At 47.8% G+C, this 22,271-nt stretch overlaps 3 protein-coding genes across 3 annotated transcripts in view; 1 reads left to right on the forward strand and 2 right to left on the reverse strand.

The window, feature by feature from the left end:
* Positions 1-12,816, forward strand: part of LOC115044697 (neural-cadherin) — a 43,349-nt gene extending 30,533 nt beyond the window's left edge. The window contains 14 exon segments of the mRNA XM_029503854.1: positions 1,021-1,205; positions 2,969-3,204; positions 4,582-4,859; positions 5,335-5,549; positions 6,140-6,267; positions 6,351-6,478; positions 6,560-6,671; positions 6,986-7,166; positions 7,272-7,438; positions 7,526-7,793; positions 7,878-8,058; positions 8,144-8,394; positions 8,887-9,044; positions 10,207-12,816. Of these exon segments, the coding sequence (XP_029359714.1) occupies positions 1,021-1,205; positions 2,969-3,204; positions 4,582-4,859; positions 5,335-5,549; positions 6,140-6,267; positions 6,351-6,478; positions 6,560-6,671; positions 6,986-7,166; positions 7,272-7,438; positions 7,526-7,793; positions 7,878-8,058; positions 8,144-8,394; positions 8,887-9,044; positions 10,207-10,845 (3,127 nt within the window). The 3' untranslated portion in view covers positions 10,846-12,816.
* A 536-nt stretch (positions 12,817-13,352) lies between these two features.
* On the reverse strand, positions 13,353-15,533 carry LOC115044548 (tripartite motif-containing protein 16-like). The gene has a single exon (XM_029503653.1). It carries the CDS (start codon positions 15,498-15,500, stop codon positions 13,830-13,832), a length of 1,671 nt encoding a protein of 556 aa, XP_029359513.1. The 5' UTR covers positions 15,501-15,533; the 3' UTR covers positions 13,353-13,829.
* An 830-nt stretch (positions 15,534-16,363) lies between these two features.
* ccne2 (cyclin E2) lies at positions 16,364-22,052 on the reverse strand. Its single transcript, XM_029503654.1, has 12 exons — positions 21,960-22,052; positions 20,503-20,539; positions 20,169-20,250; positions 19,991-20,044; positions 19,405-19,544; positions 19,034-19,169; positions 18,810-18,956; positions 18,465-18,560; positions 18,150-18,284; positions 17,958-18,072; positions 17,675-17,832; positions 16,364-17,076 (listed from the first exon to the last, which is right to left on the reverse strand). The coding sequence occupies exons 2-12, from the start codon at positions 20,514-20,516 to the stop codon at positions 16,966-16,968; spliced, it is 1,188 nt and encodes a 395-aa protein (XP_029359514.1). The 5' UTR covers positions 20,517-20,539; positions 21,960-22,052; the 3' UTR covers positions 16,364-16,965.
* Between the last annotated feature and the right edge of the window lie 219 nt (positions 22,053-22,271).

Below are 22,271 nucleotides of genomic sequence, written 5' to 3' on the forward strand. Positions count from 1 at the left end.
TGCTATTAATACTTCATAACCAGCGGTATTGAAAATTCCCAGTGAAGCGCAGCGAGGGCGCGCTCGTTTTGTTTGATGAGGCGAGGCTTCATGTGGACGCGTTGAAAGGAGAACCTGATTGTGCTCTGTGCCTCCTCCTCTTCTAACAAGATACCTACGAGAGAGAGAGAGAGAGAGAGAGAGAGAGAGAGGTGACAGGAGACGACAAGAAACAGACGAGAACAAAGAAAGTGCCACAGAGACAGAAAATTAGCAGAGATGCTGCTGAACCGCCACCGCTCATCCCAGAGAGCAGCTTGTTCCCGCTATCGATCAGCTTCAGGGTGAGAAAACTACACAGGAAATGAGAAACGGTACAAGGAAGAGAAGAAGAAGAAGAAGAACACGTCATTATCCACAAACAGCACGAAGAGAAGAAGATGATCTTTGTTTCAGTCAGTGATGTGGACTCATGTCCGATCTGAAACCCGAACCCATTAACCCTTTGGACCCACTGACACTCATATTACTGAGTATTTTCTGGATTAAATCAGGATTATGTGTCTTTTGAGGGAAAGTCATCAAAAACAATCTAAAGGTCATCTTCCTGAAAACACGCTGCACATTCAACAGCTTCTATTAAGAGATATTAAAAAGATATTGAAAACTAACTCATAAAATAATATTTTTCTGTCTCCCAGAAGATTAAAACATTCACAGGTTGAATATAAAACAATATGCTGCCATAGAATTTGCTGAATTAAATCCGATTTAATTCCAAACGTCACAATGATAATTCTCAATAAAATCATTTTTGAGCTAGTTTGTTTTGCTCTTCAAGAAAAAAAGTTGTTTTTTTACTCTTGTATGCAATCCTGAATGATCATAAGTTTATACGAATACTTATGTTGCTAATAACAGCTTAGAAATCTTTTTAAAAATGATATCCATGTCAGTCAACATCATGGACATCATTCTGAAATGGTTATTCTTTTTATTCTTGTTACCATCGTTAGATAAAAACCATCTTTCTCCCCTCAGGTTGTTCAGTCTGAACCAGAGCTCGGGTCAGCTCAGCGTCAGGGAGGGGACGCCACCGGGTTCGTACCACCTGCAGGTCCGCGTGTCTGACCAGACTTGGCCCGATGTCACGTCCACGGCTCAGGTGGACGTGACGGAGCTGCAGCAGGACGCCCTGAAGAACACCGCATCCATCCGCCTATCCAGTGAGTCTGATGGTGGTGATGGTGATGGTGACGACGAAGATGATGATGATGGTGACGATGATGGTGGTGGTGATGGTGGTGGTGATGGTGATGGATGTGGTAGGTTGATGGTGTGGTGGGTGTGATGGTGGTGATGATGTTGATGTGTGATGTGGTGTGATGATGGTGGTGTGTGGTGTGGTGAGTGGTGTGTGATTGGTGTGATGGTGGTTGGTGTGTGGTGATGGTGGTGATGGGATTGGTGGTGATGATGGTGATGGTGTGTGTGATGGTGTGATGGATGGTGGTGATGGTGATGATGGTGGGTGATAGGTGATGGTGGTGGTGATGGTGATGATGAGTGGTGGTGGTGATGGTGTGTGGTGGTGATGGTGGGTGATGGTGGTGTGGTGGAGGTGATGTGGTGATGGTGGTGAGGTGATGTGGGGGTGTGATGAGGGGTGATGTGGGTGATGGATGGTGGTGGTGGTGATGGTGATGGTGGTGGTGATGGTGATGATGGTGACGATGATGGTGGTGGTGATGGTGGTGATGATGATGATGGTGACGATGATGATGGTGGTGATGAAGATGATGGTGACGATGATGATGGTGGTGATGAAGATCAGAAAGTTTACTTTGCCGTGGTAAAGTCACAGTAACTCTCAGTAAGTCTTTGACAGGACTTCCCAGAATGCCATAGGGCGCCGAGTGTAGCGATGTCAGCCCCGCCCCCTCTTCATTGTCAGCAGGCATGATGGGAAATAGATCCCTGCTCTTCTTCTGCTGTTTCTACTTTTTTGCCGCCAGAATTCAATTTCTTGTTTTCAGATGTTTTTGTCCTTTACTTCAGTTTTCTCTGTCTGTCCGTGTCCTGTTTGGGAAGATGATAAATACATCCCTTCTTCCTCCTCCTCCTCCTCCTCCTCCTCCTCTCCTTCTTCCTCTTCCTCCCCTTCCTCCCCTTCCTCCTCTTCCTCTTCCTCCTCCTCTTCCTCCTCCTCTCCTTCCTCCTCTCCTTCCTCCTCTTCCTCTTCCTCCTCCTCCTCCTCCTCCCCTTCCTCCCCTTCCTCCTCCTCCCCTTCTTCCTCCTCCTCTTCCTCCCCTTCCTCCTCCTCTTCCTCCCCTTCCTCCTCCTCCCCTTCCTCCCCTTCCTCCTCCTCTTCCTCCCCTTCCTCCTCCTCCCCTTCCTCCCCTTCCTCCTCCTCCCTTTCTTCCTCCTCCTCTTCCTCCCCTTCCTCCTCCTCCCCTTCTTCCTCCCCTTCCTCCTCCTCTCCTTCTTCCTCTTCCTCCTCCTGTTCATCCTCCTCCTCCTCCTCCTCCTCCTCCTCCCCTTCCTCCTCCTCCCCTTCTTCCTCTTCCTCTTCCTCCTCCTCCTCTTCCTCCCCTTCCTCCTCTTCCTCTTCCTCCTCCTCTTCCTCCTCCTCTCCTTCCTCCTCTTCCTCTTCCTCTCCTTCCTCCTCTTCCTCCTCTTCCTCCTCCTCCTCTCCTTCCTCCTCTTCCTCCTCCTCTCCTCCTCTTCCTCCTCTTCCTCCTCCTCCTCTCCTTCCTCCTCTTCCTCCTCCTCTCCTCCTCTTCCTCCTCTTCCTCCTCCTCCTCCCCTTCCTCCCCTTCCTCCTCCTCCCCTTCCTCCCCTTCCTCCTCCTCCCCTTCTTCCTCTTCCTCTTCCTCCTCTTCCTCCTCCTCTCCTCCTCTTCCTCCTCTTCCTCCTCCTCCTCCCCTTCCTCCCCTTCCTCCTCCTCCCCTTCTTCCTCTTCCTCTTCATCCTCTTCCTGCTCATTCAGACCTGACAGTGGAGGAGTTTTTCAGCAGCAGTGCGGGTCAGGAGAGCCGGTTCTCCGTTCTACGTCGGACTTTGGCAGAACTTCTGCAGACGCTTCCAGAAAACGTCCAGATCTTTTCAGTTGGCGGGCCGAGCCAACAGGGCGAGAGGGAGCTGAGCGTCTGGTTTGCCGCTCACGGCTCGCCGTACTACAAGGCAGAGAAGCTACACGGCTACGTGGCAGCAAACAAAGCCAAGGTGAGGACAGTCGTCTTTTCAGGGATGTGTTCTGTTTAACTGACAGAACTTTATTTTTAATTCTGGGGAAGAACATCTAAAGTCAGATATAATTATCACACGCTCATTTTCTTTTCACATGCTCTTTTTTAAAGTCAGGTATCAGAAACTGACTCATTTTTTTAACATTTGCTGTCCGTGAAGATGAAAACATTCACCGAAAATAAAAAAACTAAAAGAAAACTAAGAAAAGGAGGACAGAGGTTATTTTTACACCACATGAGGAGAGGCAATGATGTTTAAATTAAACATCACATTCACACATTTGTATGAACAGCTCACACTATAAACCATTTACACTCACACACACAGGTTAAATACAGGGGTCACACCCACACACACATCTGTACATGTGTATTAATATTTCAGATTTCCAGCCTGAAAGCAGCTTCTGACAGGAGTTCAGTGATTTCAGAGGCAGGAAGTCAAACAAACACAGTCAAATCTAAAACTTTGAAAAACAGATCAGCTTTTATGAAATGACATCGCTGATAATAGAAAAATTACTGATACACAGGTGAGATTTACCTGTACAGTTTAAGATATAAAACAAAAATAATGTGAATTCTGCAGCCAGAAACCTCCACATCGTCAAATACACAGCACATTTAGGCCATAAAAAATAGATTGATATTAATATAAATGAGGGCACAAAGCGCGCAATGTGATCAAATTGTGTAGAAGAAAGTTGTAACTTGAATCAGGTTGAACTCAGGTTAAAAGAAGAAGTATCTCAGCTGATTTAAGAAGAAAATAATAATAATAATAATAAAAGAAGTCCCTGAGGATAAGAGCATCAGCTGAATAGCTGAACTCCAAAAAAATACAGAGAAAGAAACACACACTGAGACAGGAAGCCCTGAGGGACGCCGATGAAAAACTCTAACCCATAAAGACAAAATGAGAGCAAAGACTGGAGACGACATACGGGGGAATTTCCCATCGGAAGCAAATGACAGCAAAACTTTAACGGGGGGAAATGACAGAAACACGGCGGGAAGAGAGCAAACTCAGGTGTCACTGATGTCGAGAGACGACAGATCAAAGATGGCCGCCGCCACCACGCTCTGAAATTCTCTGTTCAAACAAGATCACAACATGGAGAACATTTGTTTGTTCCAGTTTCAGTTTCTTTATTCACCCAGAATTTCTTTTCAGCTTCAGGTCGTTAGTGTGAGTTTTCATGTTTTCTTGTTTGTTTTGATTTTAGTCTCGTATTAATTCAGTTGATTTTTAGCTTCAGTTAGTTCACGTTAGCTGATTTCATCTTTTAATTTTCCTTTCAGTCAGTATACTGTACAAGTATAACATTTTTCTTTTTGCCCCCCCCCCCCCAAGCTGGAGGCCATGTCAGGCGTGTCCATCTCCCAGGTTGGCGTGGACGAGTGTCCCCACACGGACTGTGCTCAGTCAGGCGGCTGCAGCACCAGGGTGTCCTTCAGCCAGGCGCCGCTGGCCCTCAGCTCCGGAAACATCTCCCTGGTGTCGCTGGCCGCCTCGTCCACGGCTCAGTGCGGCTGCCGGGGCCGTGAGTCCGTCCACCTGCCCTGCTCCGCCTACCCAAGCAGCCCCTGCTTCAACGGGGGCACCTGCCAGGACGGGCCGTTGGGCTACAGGTAGGTGCTACGTTCCCATAATGCAGTGGACACCACAAGGTTTGTTTCAGCTGCGTTTTGAGGTTTAATGGTTTGAATATCAAACCTGTCAGCTGCTGAATCTGACAGACGGAGCCCCTCCTCCATTTTCTCCTCTCTCCATTCAGTTTCATGAATCTGTGTGCTACAGTTACACACAAATGACAGACACAGATGCTCAGTGTTTTTATAGCTATAAAAAATAGGAATGATTGTGTAGTTTCAGATGAATTGATCTGAGCGGTCTGGCCTCATGTATCTGCTTCAGCGGTTCCCTGAAAACAAAAGTAATTAGTCTGCTCATAAAGCTTCAATAAACTGTTAATCGGACCACCATCACGGACTTCCTGAAGTGGCTGTGGCTGAAGATGCTCCGCGGGGCTTATTTGGCCTCTGCGTTGTCATGGCGACAGATGTGTGCTGAGATGAGGTTTGAGGGATGAACTTTGTGTTTCAGATGTAAATGTCCTCCCATGTTCGACGGCCCCGAGTGCCAGCAGACCAAACACAGCTTTGGCGGCCACGGTTACGCCTGGTTCCCTCCCATCATGCCTTGCTTCCAGAGCCACATCTCCCTGGAGTTCCTGGCCGAGTCAGCCAACGGGCTGCTGCTGTATGACGGCCCTCTTGGCCCTGCCCACTCTGGGGAGCAGGAGGACTTCATCGCCGTGGGTGAGTTCGCCGTGTCCTTCAGCTGAAAGCGGTGACATTTTGAACTCACCTCACAGCATCAACATGTAAACGCTGAATCCGAGCGCTGCTGTTACCATGACAACAGGCTTTCTAAATTCTAATGTCAACTCCCTCAGGTCCTGATGTGGTGTTAGCGGATTAGCCTGCAGATGGCCTTTCAAACACTTCCTGCATAATCCTGTGGCATTAAAGTTATATAATGACAGCCTGGGCTGCGGCGGCGAAGGTCCGGGGAGGCGCATCGATCACGCCAGAGTGTTTTTCCTTCGTGTTTGACAACACACACACATCTGATACAGACAGTTAGGGATATTGAACGACACACTCACAGCACTGACTGATGGCAGTGATGTCGGGGTCATGTGACCTCAGTTCCACGAGTCCACAGTTTTCTGCATTCATTTGATTATTTCATGTTGATGTCAATAAAAACTTGGATTTGGATTTTTGTTTTGGGAATCGTACAGGATTTTCTTCTTCCCTCCCTTTGAGCCTCTTTCTTCTTCAGGGGTTTTTTCTTTTCAGTAAACAGGACAACAGAAAACAAACTCTCTCCTGTTTCCACGCAGAGCTGAGGAACGGCGTTCCCGCTCTGAGCATCAACCACGGATCAGGGACTCTGACTCTGCAGCTGCCGCCCAAATCCACCGTCACCGACCGCCGCTGGCATCGTCTCGACATCATCAGTGATGGAAAGGTGGGAATTTATAGTTTGGTGGAGTTATTGTCTGTAATGAGTATGAACAGGAATACGAATGATCCTGACGACACTGCGTTCAGGCCGTGCAGCTGATTCTGGACCTGTGTGGGGGGGCCACGGTGAATGAGCGGGAGGGAGTCGGGGGCGACAGTCAGGACGTGGATGAGTCTGGCTGCAGAGCTGCAGGGGAGACGCCAGGAAACCAGAGGTGAGCCTTCCTCCTCCTCCTCTTCCTCCTACTCTGGTTTTTCTCCGTCACTCATGTTGCTCTCTTCCTCCTCTTCTTCAGGTATCTCAACGTCTTCCAGCCGCTTCAGGTGGGCGGGCTGAAGGAAACGTCTCCTCACCGTCGTTACCGCAGTTTCACCGGCTGCATCCGCAACCTGGTGGTGGACAGCCAGGTGTGTGTGTGTGTGTGTGTGTGTGTGTGTGTGTGTGTGTGTGTGTGTGTGTGTGTGTGTGTGTGGGGTGAGTTTTTTTTCAAACATCCAAAAATACTCCCCATAAATGACTTCTACACTCAATACCCTGGTCTTAAAGGAAGGCAGATTATATTGAAGTCTATGGGAAAATGTCCCTTCTCCTCCCTGATGAGTTTGTGGTCTTCAACACAACATGATGTTTGGAGGGGAGGGGCTAAGGGGCGGGGCTACTGTGATGAATCAGCTTCAGCCTCAGTCAAAGACTGACCTGTCCCCATCTTCCCCCCACTCAGGTGTACGACCTGGCGTCTCCAGGTGAGAGTGTGGACAGCAGCCCGGGCTGCAGGCTGACAGATGGCGTGTGTTTGACAGCAGACAGTCCGTCCTGCGGCGTCCACGCCTCCTGTCTCGCCGACTGGGGCTCCTTCAGCTGCGAGTGCCACCCGGGATACAGCGGACACAAGTGTGACCGTGGTGAGAGCCAATCACAGAGCAAATGTTTTGTTTTCCGAACTGTTTGTGAAGTAGACACATGTAAGAAGCTGTTGTCCGTCTCGTCCTCTTCCTCCTCCTCCTCAGCCGTCCCAGAGTTCTCCTTCAACTCGGGAAGTGTTGTGCGTTATCAGCTGAGAGGCGGCGGCAGCTCTCGGCGCACAAACATCCAGCTGCTGCTCCGGACCAGAGCCGCCTCGGGCACCCTGCTGTCTGTGACGTCCCGGGAGGCCAACGAGTACATCGTCCTGGAGGTCAGTCCATGACTCCTCCCAAGCCACGCCCCCTCCCTTCGTTTGGAACATCAGTGTTTTCATGTGGATTTTCTTCTTCTCTCTCAGGTCATGGAAGGTCACCTCTCTGTTCGTGCCAACCTTGGCGATGGCGCCCACGCCCTGCGGCTCCCCGGCCAGCGTGTGGACATCGGGCAGTGGGTCCTGGTCAGTCTTAGTCGCCATGACAACCTGTTCACCCTGCGGCTGGAGCGTGGTGGAGGGTCGCGGGAGGCTCAGGCCCGGCTGGGGAGCCGCAGAGAGCTCGTGGTCCACCCGGCCAGCGTGATGGTTGGAAACGGGACGCTGAACGCCGGAGACAAGGCAGACTTTCAGGGTGAGGTCCGGATCTGGATTCTGTTGGTCCAGTTCATGAACCGACAGGGTGAGAGCTGGTCAAACGTGGTTCTGTCTTCTCCAGGCTGTCTGCGGGACGTTCGTTTTAACGGTCAGGCGCTCCCTCTGGATGGGCAGAGCCAGGACTTGGTGAATGTGCTGGAGAGGCGGGGCATCACCTCCGGTTGTTCCAGCGACGCCTGCAGCAACCAACCGTGTCGCAGCCCGCTGCGGTGCATCGACCTGTGGAGGAAGCACCAGTGCAGGTGGCACACAGACACACACACACACAAATACACAACAGGTCATGTGATCACTCACCTGATCTTGTCCCTCTGCGCCGTCTCCCAGGTGTCCTGGTGGTCAGGTGACGGTGACAGACGAATCGGGGCAGCAGCGTTGCATGCCATCACCATGTGGACTTTCTTCCTGCCGTAATGGCGGTGTCTGCCAGGCGCTGACGACCGACAGCTACCGGTGCCGGTGTCAGGAGGGGTTCAGAGGTCAGCGCTGTGAGCTGGGGCAGGTCAAAGGTCCCCGGCTGGCCGCTCTCAGTCCCAGCTCCATCTTGGCCATCAGCATGTGTCTGCTGGTCTTTTTTGGTAAGAGACAAGAAACAAAGACATTTAAAAAACTGAAACTATTAAAAGTAAAAAACAAAAGACGTCCAGTTTTTAATTTCACACAATCAAGATGGACCTTTGACATTTGACCTTTAACCTTTAAAACACCAAAACACTTCCCACCAAAGATCTTTCCAAAGTCAACCTAAAATTGTGTAACAGTGTGATGTAACGATCAATACGTTTTCCATCGATCAGGAAGCTGATGTAAAAGTTACACAACAACCAGCACATCAGATGATCTCGTAACAAACGTCCGCCACGTCTGCTCGCCATCAGCGAAGACTTCCTTTCCCTTCAGTAGCTCGGACAGAGAACATCATCGTGATTCCTGCTGCTAAAAAACCGCAGGAAGGAAACGAAACCAGCCGGTGCAGAGTCCATCACACAAGGATGCATATTCATACTGTCCTGTGTGTGTGTGTGTGTGTGTGTGTGTGTGTGTGTGTCTGTGTCTGTGTGTGTGTGTAGCGGTGCTAGTGGCGGTGACGGTGTGGAACCAGAAAGGGAGCCGCAACAAGTTCAGGAAACGCGGCGTTTACCACATCCCTGCTGAACACGAGAGCTGGGAGGACATCAGAGAAAACATCCTCAACTACAACGAGGAGGGAGGAGGCGAGCAGGACCAGGTACACACACAGGGACACACAAAGACACACAGGGAGACACACAGGGACACAAAGACACAGACACAAACACACAGGGACACACAGACACACACACACAGGGACACTCAAACGACACACAGGGACACACAGGGGGACACAAAGACACACAGGGAGACACACAGGGGGACACAAAGACACACAGGGAGACACACAGGGGGACACAAAGACACACAGGGAGACACACAAAGACACACAGACACACAAAGACACAGACACACACACACACAGGGACACTCAAACGACACACAGGGACACAAAGACACAGACACAAACACACAGGGACACACAGACACACAAAGACACAGACACACACACACAGGGACACAAAGACACACAGGGAGACACACAAAGACACACAGACACACAAAGACACACAGAGACACAGGGACACACAAAGACACACAGGGACACACAGGGGGACACAAAGACACACAGGGAGACACACAGGGACACAAAGACACAGACACAAACACACAGGGACACACAGACACACAAAGACACAGACACACACACACAGGGACACCCAAACGACACACAGGGACACACAAAGACACACAGGGACACACAGAGGGACACAAAGACACACAGGGAGACACACAAAGACACACAGGGACACACAGACACACAAAGACACAGACACACACACACAGGGACACACAAAGACACACAGGGAGACACACAGGGACACAAAGACACAGACACAAACACACAGGGACACACACACACACAAAGACACAGACACACACACACAGGGACACCCAAACGACACACAGGGACACCCAAAAGACACACAGACACACAAAGATACAGACACACACACACACAAAGACACACAGGGACACAGACACACACAGACAAACACAAACACATCGGTCAAAGTTAACGCTCGCTTGCCTGCGGAGTCACTGGGATATCACACTTTTGTTGAATGACAACACAAATCAACACAAACATCTGCCAGGATAAAATTATGATATTTTATATCCAAAAGGTCAAAGGTCAACAGAATAAAATCTTTAATTCAGTCACTTCTGGAGCTGAGATGTGTTCCTTTAACTTTTAACTGTGAATTTAGACGTCAGCATGTGAATCTAACAAAGCGTGCGTCCATCTCTCCCTCCAGAACGGTTATGACATCACAGAGCTGAAGCGGCCGCTGTGTTCCAGTCTGTCTCAGTCCTCGTCCTGCACCACCGCCCCCCTCATCAAGTCCTCACCGGGCTCCCAGGAGGAGGTGCACCCGTCCGGCTCATCCTGCAGCTCAGGGGCCCCCTACCTCAGCATTCCTCATCACCACCACCCCCACCAGCACGCCGCCGCCAGCGACGCCAACTACGCCGCACACTCAGGTAGGGACCTGGAGACGAGCAACGTGGCTCAGCCGGGATCACACTCTCACGTGGACTTTAAGAGCTATGTGGCGCGAATCATCTGGGAGGCGGACAATGACAGCGAGGCGTTCCCGCCAGATGCCTACCACATCTGGTGCGTGGAGGGCTCGGGGTCGGCGGCAGGGAGCCTCAGCTCGCTAGGGTCCACCCCATCATGGGGAAACATCGCCGGGGCCTCCTGTGGGGCTGACGAGGAGGAAGAGGAGGCCGATGAAGGAGCGCTCGTCTACGACAGGCTGTCACGTTGGGGCCCGAAGTTCCAGGCTCTGAGCGACATGTATGACCGGCCCCAGCTGGCCCTGTCGTACCAGGACGCCATCGCCTACATACAGAGGAGCCACAGTCACGACCCTCTGCCTCATCACCACTAGGGGGTCACATAGCGCCCCCCTGTGAACGAACCAGAGAGTTGCGTTAAAACTTCCTTTGTAACTTCGGTTCTCCAGAGGCAGGACGAAAATGATGAGGATGATGAAGATGGGAGCTTGTTCTTCTACCAGCTTCACACATCCTGAGACTTTATTTATTTTTCTTCTTCGTTGTATTTATTTCACATTCTGCCGGATTCGTTTCACGGCTGACTTTGGCCCCCACACTTTGAACTCTGACCTTTCCTCACCGACCAAAAGTGACAAAAGAAAAACTCAAATTCACAAAGAAAGTTTTCAAGGACGAATTTCTTTTGATGCTTTCATTTTCGTCTCCGATCAGTCGGACCTCAAACTCAAAATAACCCCCAGTTTTCCTGAACGCTTTCCTGAACCTCCCTGTTGCACTAATGAGAGAACAAAAGGCCTGTGAGCTCAGCGAGTGAAACACATCTCATGTCCAACATGTAAAATAATCTTTGATAGGACGTTTTCAGATAAAAGATTATTTTTTTACTCCCTTGTAAAAACTGGCTGGTGTTTTTTGGAGCCAGACGGCTGTGAAAACTAACCTGGTCAGATTTTTGTGCTTGTGTTTTTATGAATGATGAAACTATTGAAGCACAAAACACATTTCAGCCATCCACAGGAGAGAACAGGCGGAGTGAAACATCAGCATGTAAAGGACACAATCTCATCATTTTCAATCAGTTTTTAAAGGAGTTACTAACTCTGATTAATTAGTGCGGTTTATGTCACGCAGTCACAGGTTGATGACATCGTCTCACTGACTTCTGTGCAGGAAGTGGCATATGTTAAGTTTCTGTGTATCAGGTCTGATTAGAAAAATAAAAAATCTGTTAATTGCATTAAATAAAATCAAATAATTTGCTGCCACAGTGATGAGAAAACGCCTTTGAGTCTGTCGATCCGTCAGCTGACTTAAACATCCACAGCCACAATAATTATCAGTAAAAATGAATCAGTCAGTAACTCCAATCAAAACCATGAGATGTTACTCACCTTCGGATCAGCTGCAGAGGAGACAATCTACTTCCTGTTTACACAGGCTGCACGTGCTCAGTGTGTGTGGGCGTACAGAACGGTGACATCATCAAACAACGTCGAATCCAAAGATAGAAAGTTTACACAGACAGGAAGAAAAGAAAACTTTTGAAAGATGATTTTTCTTTCTAAAGTCAGATTTGGTTGATGATTAAAGTCCCCCCAAAGGGGGCGTGGTCAGCCCCTCGCAGGTGTATTGGATTCTGCCCTGGAGGGTTGTGGGTTCCCAGCCTACCTCTGGGCCACATCTGTCGCCTGATGAATGTAGTTTTATAAGCCGAGTCCGAGCCGGCAGACAGAACAATCACTGTCCGGATGTTTGGAAAGGTTTCCTCCTCCTCAGGTGGTCATTCTTTCCCAGAATGCATCTACTGCGAGCTGCTGCGTCCACATGGACCACACACAGATGTCTGGTTCCAGCTGCAGATGTTGTGTATCTGCTGATGTTTGTTGTGAGTTCCACACACAAACACATTGGTGCAGTGTACAGTCTGGCTTTGTATGATATGGTGTACATATGGATGTTTTATAGCAGTCTAACATGGAATAGTCCTTTTGTATATGACTTTTAATAAAAAGGCTTTTTCCCCAGAAAAATTATTTTGTTTGGGATTTTTATTTAAAATCAGGATTAGGCTGCAGATTAATACCAACAATAAAAATGGAAAATGAAGTTTTGGAATTTATTTCCAGCCTTTTATGTATGAAGTGTTGATCTCGTCAGGATCAGCCGCCGTCACTGTTTCTTCTTCTCCTGTCTGATTCTGGCAGAGGATTTTAGCTGCTGGAGAAATCATTTAAATGTTTGAATAATAATGTGAAAGGCTTTGAATCCCAGCTGGTGAGACTGATCGCTGCACATCAGTCCTTCTGTCTGACTTTTTAAAATCATACATTTACACAGTAGTTGTCCAGATTTTTTTTTTTAATCAAATTTTCCTCTTCTTGGAATGAATGAATAAATATTCACATAACAAACTTCCTGAGAGCTAAGTGAAGTGAAGCAAAGTCAAAACAGTATCTAAAGTTGTCCAGTAAATACTGACAGTTTCATTTGTTCGTCCTTTTTAACGCCATGAAATGAAAAAAGAGTGGTTTGATTTATTTTTCCATTTTCTTCTCAGTTCATATTTTTTGATGATTGCGCGATGCTGCCATCATGTGGTGAACTCTGCAACTTCTTTCTTTGTTAGATCGTTCTAATTATTTTTATCTGTTGTGTGTCCTGTTGATGAGTTTGACCTTTGACCTGTGAATGTGGGAAAATTATAATTTCTGCTGTGAACGAATTTCAGCATGTTTGAGATGTGGCAGCTTTATTCTCATGTTTGTACGTGTGTGTCTGACAGACTTGGTATAATAAATAATAATAAATGGTCATATATGATATTTGTGTATCTATAAACTAAATCGTTAACAGATGGAACAAATGTCAACAACATTGAACATTATTTTTTACTGATATGATCTATTGACAGACTGCTTTGAGCTAATTTATTTTTATTCTGGATCACAAATAGTCTTCACAGAAAAATGCAGATCAGTTCTGAACTTCCACTCATTTCTCTTCTGATCAGCTGATTTGTGCGTCTATCCAGAACAAATCAACTGAATAGAAGTGAAAACAGCAACAACAGCCAGTTTTACAGCAGAAACGCTCCATAAAGGTTCACATTTACAGTTCACAGTCCGAGCTCCACCGAGCTCCACCAAAAACAAGTTTGTGTTTTCATGGTGACACACGTGAGTTTAGGTCAAACTAACAGCATGAGGAGCAGTGATCTCCTCCACGGCTCCAGCTCCACCTGAACACACTCAGACATCAACACAACAAGAGATGAGAGCAGGTCAAAGTGCTGACAATGATTCAGCAACACACAGACACACTGAATACATTCAGGAACTAAAAGACACATTTAACTCTATTCCAGTTTACAAAACTCAGCTGTAACTCCAGACCCGTAAATCCTGAGTCCAGCATGTAGAGGCTGACTGAATGTGGTCTGGACTCTGTGGAGGAGAGTCATGGTTTCAGAGACGCTGTAGAAGGACAGAATACCTGCTCTGTGATCCAGGTACACTCCGACTCTGGAGGACGGAGGACCTGAGACTGGAGTCTGGATGTTGTTGAACCAGAATGTAAAACTGTCTCGTTTACAGATTAAAGCCCAAGAATTGTTATTGTATCCAAACACACATTCATTTGAGAACCCTGCTCTGCTGATATTCTTGTATGTGACTGCTACATAAACTCCTCCTCCTCTTTTCTCCACCTCCCAGTAACAACGTCCAGTCAGACTCTCTCTGCTCAGGACCTGCCAGCAGTCAGTGAATCTGTCTGGATGATCAGAATAAGACTGATCATTACTCATTACTGTAACTTTTCTGTTTCCTTCAGATAATAACAGACGGCTGTATGCTGTGTTTGGATCCAGAGTGATTTCCTGTGAATATCTTAAGAACTCAGTTCTGCTCTTTGGTGGTTCTGACAGTAAAACATCCACTTCAGTCACTGTCAGTGAGACGTTTGTCCATTTCTGTGTCAGAACGTCCTGTAGCTGATCTCTGAGCTCTGACACAGCTGCTGTCACATCCTCAAAGTATCTCAGAGGACGGATGTTGATGCTGGATGAGTCTGTAGCTTCACTGAGAGCTGACACTGAGGGGTAGTTGTGTAGAAACTGGGTGTGATCCTCTGTGTGTGAGAGCAGCTTCAGCTCAGCGTCTTTCCTCTTCAGCTCAGTGATCTCCTGCTCCAGCTTCTCCTGAAGCTCTTTGACTCGACTCACTTCAGTTTCCTGCTGAGATCTGATCTGCTGCTTCACATCAGAGCTTCTTCTCTCCATGAGACGGATCAGCTGAGTGAAGATCTTCTCAGCGTCCTCCACTGCTTTATCAGCAGAGCCGTTGATGGCCTCCACCTCCTGTTGAAGCAGCTCCACATCTTTGTCTCTGTCCTGGATTCTCTGCTGGATTTGTTGTCGACTCAGCTCCAGCTCTCTCTGCCTCTCAGTCCTTTCTGCTGCAGCTGAGACTGTGTCGTGGCCTTTATGTTCATCCACAGAGCAGAGATAACAGATACACTGCTGATCAGTACGGCAGAACATCTTCATCACCTCATCATGACGAGAGCAGATGTTCTCCTGGAGCTTCTCAGAGGGCTCCACCAGCTTGTGTTTCTTCAGTGGAGCTACATCATAATGAGGCTGCAGGTGTTTCTCACAGTAAGAGACCAGACAAACCAAACAGGACTTGACAGCTTTCAGTTTTCTCCCGGTGCAGAAATCACAGGCCACATCTTCAGGTCCAGCATAGCAGTGATCAGCAGGAGCAGCTTGGAGTCCAGTCTTCTTCAGCTGCTCCACTAAAACTGCTAACATGGTGTTTTTCTCCAGAACAGGCCTCGGTGTGAAGGCCTTCCTACACTGAGGGCAGCTGTAGATTTTCTTCTCATCCTCTCCGTCCCAGTGGGATTTAATACAGTTCATACAGTAGCTGTGTCCACAGGTAGTCGTCACCGGATCCTTCAGTAGATCCAGACAGATGGAACAGGAGATGATTTCGTGGTCCAGCTGAACTCCTTTTTGCGCCATTTCTCCTCTCAGTGACGGCCGTCTGAGTTTCTGTTATCAAAAGTGAAACTAGTTTGCTGTCTGCTGTAAAAATGTCTCCACCCCCTTCAGACTGTAGATCTGAGGAGACACGTGATCAGAGCAGGAAGAAGAGGGAGGATCATCAGGAGGAGACTCAGACTGAGAAAATATATAAATATAAATACATATATATACACACACACATAAACCCATATAAACCTGTTTTTTGTCCTCAGTCTGCTTTGATTTTGAAAATGGAATTGAAATTTCATTATAAATTGTATGAAGAAGTATTTTTCTTTTTGCTCCAACACTGAACTTCTGACAGAGCAAACTCTGAAGCTTGTTTAGGTTTGGTTGTTATATTCAAAATGTCTCTCCATTAACATGTCGCAGATCAATGGCACAACACACTGTTTATATTCATTTATTTAAAATCATTAAAATATAAAAGAAAATTCAACGTGTGAGTGTATTTACAAAAACATACATTCAAACATCTACAGTTTACATGGTCGTTTGTTCACTGCAGCATTTACAGTTTGTCGTACAGTTAATCTTTTTAAAGGCACCAGGTCAGAATTTACTTAACTGAAGCAAAACTGCAAAAAATAAATAGCTTTTGCCTTTGGCAGAGATCAAACTGAGCTCATTCACTGTAAATTTCTTATTTCTGTTTTTACATATGAACAGACATTAAGTACACTGTAAGGCTTTTTAATAAATACAAGCAATTAAAAAGCAAAAAAAAAAAAAAAAAAAAAAAAATTTCCAAAACACTTGTCAAGTTTCTCAGGAATGTAACAACAAGCAACCAGGTTGCAACAAAGAAAGGACACACACAAAAAAAAAAAAACAAAAAAACAAAAACAAAAAACAACCGGTGCATTTAAGGACCTCCAGGTTTCAGGACGTTACAGAGCAGATAACGGATTCTTATGGCTCATGTGGCTCCAAAACATTTTGTAAAGTAATCGCAGCATTTCTTCTGTGTGGCGACAACAACAAGGGGATATAAAAACAGAAGGAGGGGGGGAGTTTAAGATGTTAAGGGAATTTTAGGCAAGAATAAAACAATTTCAGTTCATTGTGGAAAATATTCGGTAGTAAAAATTGTATAAGACTAAATATTCCTCATTTTCCTGAGAATCTGACTGAAGCAGCTTCGGAAAGCTGAAGTGAGACTCTCAAATAGCAGACAGGTATGAAATGTTTCCTCTCAAACCAACACAGTAATTAAAAACCAAAATGAGGCGGCATCAGCGCACCACTCAGAACTAGTTTAACTGAAAACGACGGCCCCGACACTCCCGATAGTCAACAGGAGTCCCGAGCTTAGTGTTGAGGGGGCCCAACCTGTGCTAAACATGTCTTCCCTAGAAAGGTTGGCCGAGGAGCGGCGGCCGTCCCTTCAGGTCAAACTGCAGAGAGGTAGCATTCGTCGCTGGTCCTATGACGCCTTCGCTCAGGGATTGGCCGGTTTCTCTGCGCTGCTGGGCGGAGTCAGAATTGTGCCCAAAGCAACGGGCGACATGTGGCACTCGGGATTGTCGATCTGACGCTCCTGAGCTTTTCTCTGCAAGGAGGAGGACAGAAATCAAGAACGAGACCAACTACAAAACAGGATGAAGAACTTCGACCGCAAGAAAGGGAAAAAAAAAAAACACTATGCAGAAGATGGAGGAAAAGGTCATGAACTCTCCGACAGTGTATGAGCAGCCCAACTCTCAGGAAGTCCGATGGAAGCCATTTGTTCTTTGAGTGGTTGATTATTGATCGAGGCTGCATTTTAAAACAACTTAAATAGAAAACAGAATGAGCCAATCAGAAAGGGGAAAAAAACTGATTACTTTTCAGGCAAAAAGGTTGTTGGCTGTTTCGGGGTCACATTTGGAAGCTGCACTGGGAGGAATATTTTCACCGTCTGAAGTTTCAGGTCAGACGACTGACAGAAGTTTATAGCAAATGAAGGAAATCCTAAACTTTTCCTTGTTTCCTTGTAAATAACGGAACCTTCAGGCTGATAAAGTCTAACTAGATAAATGAAGTTATTTCAGACCAACACAGAAAAACTAAGACGCCTCGTCCTTCTGGTCCTCATGGACCAGTTTAAGGCTGTTCCTGGGAATAAACCAAAGCCACTTCAGACCGGAGTCTGGATGAGTGTTGCTCACCAGCAGGTCCAGATAAGCCACGTGTGTCTGGATGTTGTGTCTGTCGTCGGCTTTGACTTTCGGGAAGTTCTTTAGCTGTGGCTGGACTTCAGATCGCAGGATGTCCATGAAGGGACTCATCCACCGGACACAGGGGACCACGCTCTCCCACGTCAGACCTGAGACAAACAGCTGAGAGTTAATACATCCACTACTGGGGAAACAAGACCGGCCCGAATGGGTCCCAGAAGCTGCACAGGTACGGAAAGGAGGAAGAAGAAAAGAAAAAAAAAAAAAAACCTACTTGAGACTTTGTGAACGATGTCGAAGGAGGAGGAGAAGTGGTAGAAAGCGGCTGCAGCCAGGATGCTGTAGCTGTAGTCCAACGAGTTGATGTCCATCATGCAAAGATCCAACAGCTGAAAACAGGAAAGCGGTCAGCATCTGAACTCGGACTCTGGAGTCTCCACTGAGACGCTCTGTGTGATCGGCGTACCTGTGCCATCTTGATGTACGTTTCCTGAGAGAACTGAGGAAACAGGAAGTTCTTGTCGTCTTTCTGCGCTTCGACCTGCGCGTACAGCTTCAACCAGGAGATGGCTGTCTCAGGACAGAGTTTCCAGTCCAACGCCTGCAGGGCGACACCAACAACAAGCACGTCGATACTTTTGACGTCCATAATGTAAGGAGGCAAAAGAACAATAAAGCTCTAAAGACGGCGTGGATTGTGGAAGCAGGGAGAGACGAAGGTGGGCGCCACGTCAGATCTCAGTTTACAGCAACCTTAAACATGATTTGACTGTTGTCGTACCTTCAGGATGTGAAGCTCTGTGCGCTGGATGTCCCACACGTCGCAGGCACCATCTGTGACGTAGGCAAACTCGTAGATCTTAGGAGGGTAGATTTCCTGAAGAGGAGAGGGAGATGATGTGGTCACGCACAAAACAAACCAGATTTATTCGTATAGCACTAAATCATAACAGTTACATCAAGGCATTTTACATATAGAGCAGGTCGAGACCAAACTCTTTATAAAATGATTTAAAGAGAGCAACAGATCCCCCCATGAGCAGGAGGCAGAAACCTCGGCAGAACCAGGCTGAGGGGGCTGAGAGAGAGAGAGAGAGATCTTTATTTTCAGAGTCAAACTGGTCACCTCGATCTTTGAGGCGATGAAGAGCGCCGTGATGCCGATGAGCTGCAGGTAGTCCTTATTGACGTTCTCCTGAGTCAGCATAAAGCGGTCGAAGTAGTCTTGAGCGAGGTAGGCCGTCTGCCGGTGGAGGCTGTAAACCTCGCTGACCTGGACACAGACACGGTTCAGCCGAGTCCTGAAACCAACACAAAGGGACTCCGGACCACCGAGGCGCTCACACTCACCTCCAGCAGCCAGTCCAGCAGAATGGCCCTCATCTTGGACTGCAGTTTGGGATGTCGTTGCAGGTAGCTCTTATCGTGAACGTACTTCAGCTCCTTGTTGAGCATTTTCACCCAAACATCATCAGCACTGGCCCAGCTGGAAGACAGAGCTGCTTTCACCACCTCAGAAGTTCTGACCCTTCCAAATATTACCTTCAGAGTGTTTTCTTTTAAACTACAAAAATCAAACTGTTTGATTCCGGCAGCTCGTCTTCATTTTTCACTTTGTTATGAAATTGTGTGCTCACTGCTAAATCCATCCTGACATGAAACAGGATCAGTTCACACTTTAAGCTCTGAACACAGGCTGAGGTGTGGAAACACACGGTTACCTGAGGCTGGGGATGGGAGTCCTGATGAAGAGGTTCTGGAAGCGGTACTGTTTGAAGCTGGACTGGTCTGCAGGCTCCAGCTCTTTGTGGGGCGTTTCAATGAGGACACACGGAGTCGCTCCGTCCTCCGACCAACACTTCTGGAAAACCAAAAAAAAAAAAAAAACCCACACACAAAATGTATGAATAAAATTAAAAGGCCAAAACCTTGCAGAAACTAAAAGTCACCATTTTAAGCTTCATGGTGCCACCTTTTGGTGAAGGTCTGGAACTGCGTGGCAGCAGCAGGCTGACAAAGTTACTTAAACTTCATTCAGGCTGAACTTCAAACATGAAGACGACTCACCTATAAAACTTAGTTTACTGTCTTAAATATATTAAGCAGCCAGAGAAAAAGAAGCTAAAGCTACATAAAACATCAGACACATGGCTGCACTTGCAGAACAAAATGGACGCCGTCGTCAGAGGAACGACTGTACCAACACACACATCATGAAGCTGGTCACACTGAGGGAGGTGTCACTAAACAGATAAACTGGTAACACACATCATGGGCTCAGCTCTTATCAGTTACAAACACACTGACCTGTATTTCATAGTTTTGTTTTTTGGCAGCAGGTTGGAGGTTCTTCTTGGAGGGCTGGAGAAGGGAGTACATAACAGGTGAGTCGGGTTTGGTCGCAGAATGGCAGGACAATAATTGTAAGACAAAGAGCACAGATCAGACGTGGCCTGAACAGAACGGAGGATCTGCTGATGCACACCTCTGCTCGTCTCCTCTTCAGTGGGACTCTGGCTGTCGGCTCAGGTGTGTTTGAATCTCTGACTTGAAGTGTGTTGCGACCACTGAAATAAAAATAAATAAAATACAGATGTGGGTGCAGAGACAGCATGTTGTACAGGAAATCAGAAAACTGGTGTTCAGCATTAATGAGTCTCTCTTAGGGTTTGGACCTATAAAAGTTTATAACACAGGAGGGCAGCTATCATTGATGGAGAGAGATGGGGGGTGCTGTGTTGTATTTGCGGACAAACACACAATAGTAACATTAGTTTGGCACCACATGATGCCATGACCCGACACATCCAGCTGCTCACCTGCGTCTGGACATGGTGTTTGGTGTTTATGGCTGCGCTGCAATATGAGAGAGAGAGAGAGAGAGAGAGAACAGGTGAGACTTTGGTGCAACTTCAACATAACAAATACAAAAACATGTAGATTTCACAATCTTGCTGTCCTGGAAGTGTTTTAAGGTCTTCTTCCAGGTTCCAGGTCCTGGACTCAGTGGGCCCCAGCACACATGTTGGAGTTCGGCCTGCTCAGGTTGGATGGCTACAGTAAATATTGGATTATTAAAAAAGGGGGGGGGGGGCTGAGAACCCTGGAGGGGCCACAGGAGAAGCACATGGCTCCAACATATGACAGTAAAGATCATTTCCAGGCTCAGATTGAAGGCTGCTTTCAGGCTGTGGTTAGCTCGGATTATCAGCTGCTGCAGAGGATAACTGGGGTCAAAGCTGCCCCCCCCCACAGTAAAGGGGGACCAGCAGTGTGGGGGTCCACAGGTAAAGTCCAGACACATCCACATGTACTGACTGGACCAGACTGAAGTGTGATGGAGGCTAACTCCGTCCGGGCAGCTAGTCTTAGCTGCAGCCTGAGGGAGGGGGGCCGCCTGCTCCCTCGGCTTTCAACAAAAAAAAGCCCCAAAAAGCTCCATTTCAACGCGGCCCACTCACCTCCAGACACCGGGCACACGTTTCCAGAAGTCTTTCGGGAGGTTCGGAGAACCAAAAGGCCGAAAAACAAACTTTAATCCGCGACTGAAACCCAAAGACGCGCCAATTTCGTCCGAGCTAACGCGGGAGGATTTGAGCCTGAACCTCCTCCGGGTCGGTGGGGGGGGGGGGGGGGGGGCAAACCGGGCAGATAACCGCTAAAAATGCCCCCACCACACCTTAAACCACCCCAGCCGAAACAGCAACACGTATGGATCATACCTGCTGAAAAGGAACCGCTTAGAGTCCGAGAAGGCGCCATTTAAGTCGGACTAACCGAGTCCGCCGCGCTCCTTCTGGGGGGGGGGGGGGGTGGGGGGGGGCTGTAATTAGCAAACTTAGCCCAAACTGCTAACTGGGTCAACAATAACCACCGAACCCCGACGTGCACAGATAACCTGAGGAAATGTTGGATTAACCTGCAGACAGCTGCTGGATGTCGGAGGACAACCAGGCTGACCAAAACATCAGCCCTCCCCAGAACTCCTCCAGGCTCCAGGCTCGGTTCGGACCAGGTGGAGAACCCCCCATACAAAGGCTGCGACACCCCCCAAAGATCAGCCGAAAAATGGGCCAAAACACCATTCTGGGAGAGCCGCGATAAATCAGGCTGCGGTCCAGAAGCGGAACCGCAAAACGCGAAAATCCTCCGAGAAAAGTGAGAGACATCAAGATTTAACGGCTCGGATGCAAAACGAGGGAAGACAACGAACAAATATCAACGATAATAACGACAACAATCAGGAAATAACGGAGAAGTCAGGCTGCCGTCTTACCTGCTGACGGAAGAAAGAATGAATGAATGCATCAGCTGTGGCGCCGGCGCCAATCCTTACATCCGCTTATGACCCGTGACGCATGCACGCTGAGGGAAACCCCGCCCCCTCCCGGGAAAACATTTCAAATTGAATTTTCGCAAAACCGGAAGAGCCAAACGGATCCGGTCCGCGAGGAGGTTCGTTTTGGGTTTTTTTTTTTTTTTTTGAGTAAAAGTCGTTCATTCCGGTTGGACTTCACCGGTTCGGTGAAGTCTCCGGAGTCCACCGACACCGACCAACCGAACCCCGGTGATAGTTCACGGCCTTTCT

Source organism: Echeneis naucrates, chromosome 6 (assembly GCF_900963305.1).
Source record: "Echeneis naucrates chromosome 6, fEcheNa1.1, whole genome shotgun sequence".
Taxonomy (NCBI): Eukaryota; Metazoa; Chordata; class Actinopteri; order Carangiformes; family Echeneidae; genus Echeneis; species Echeneis naucrates.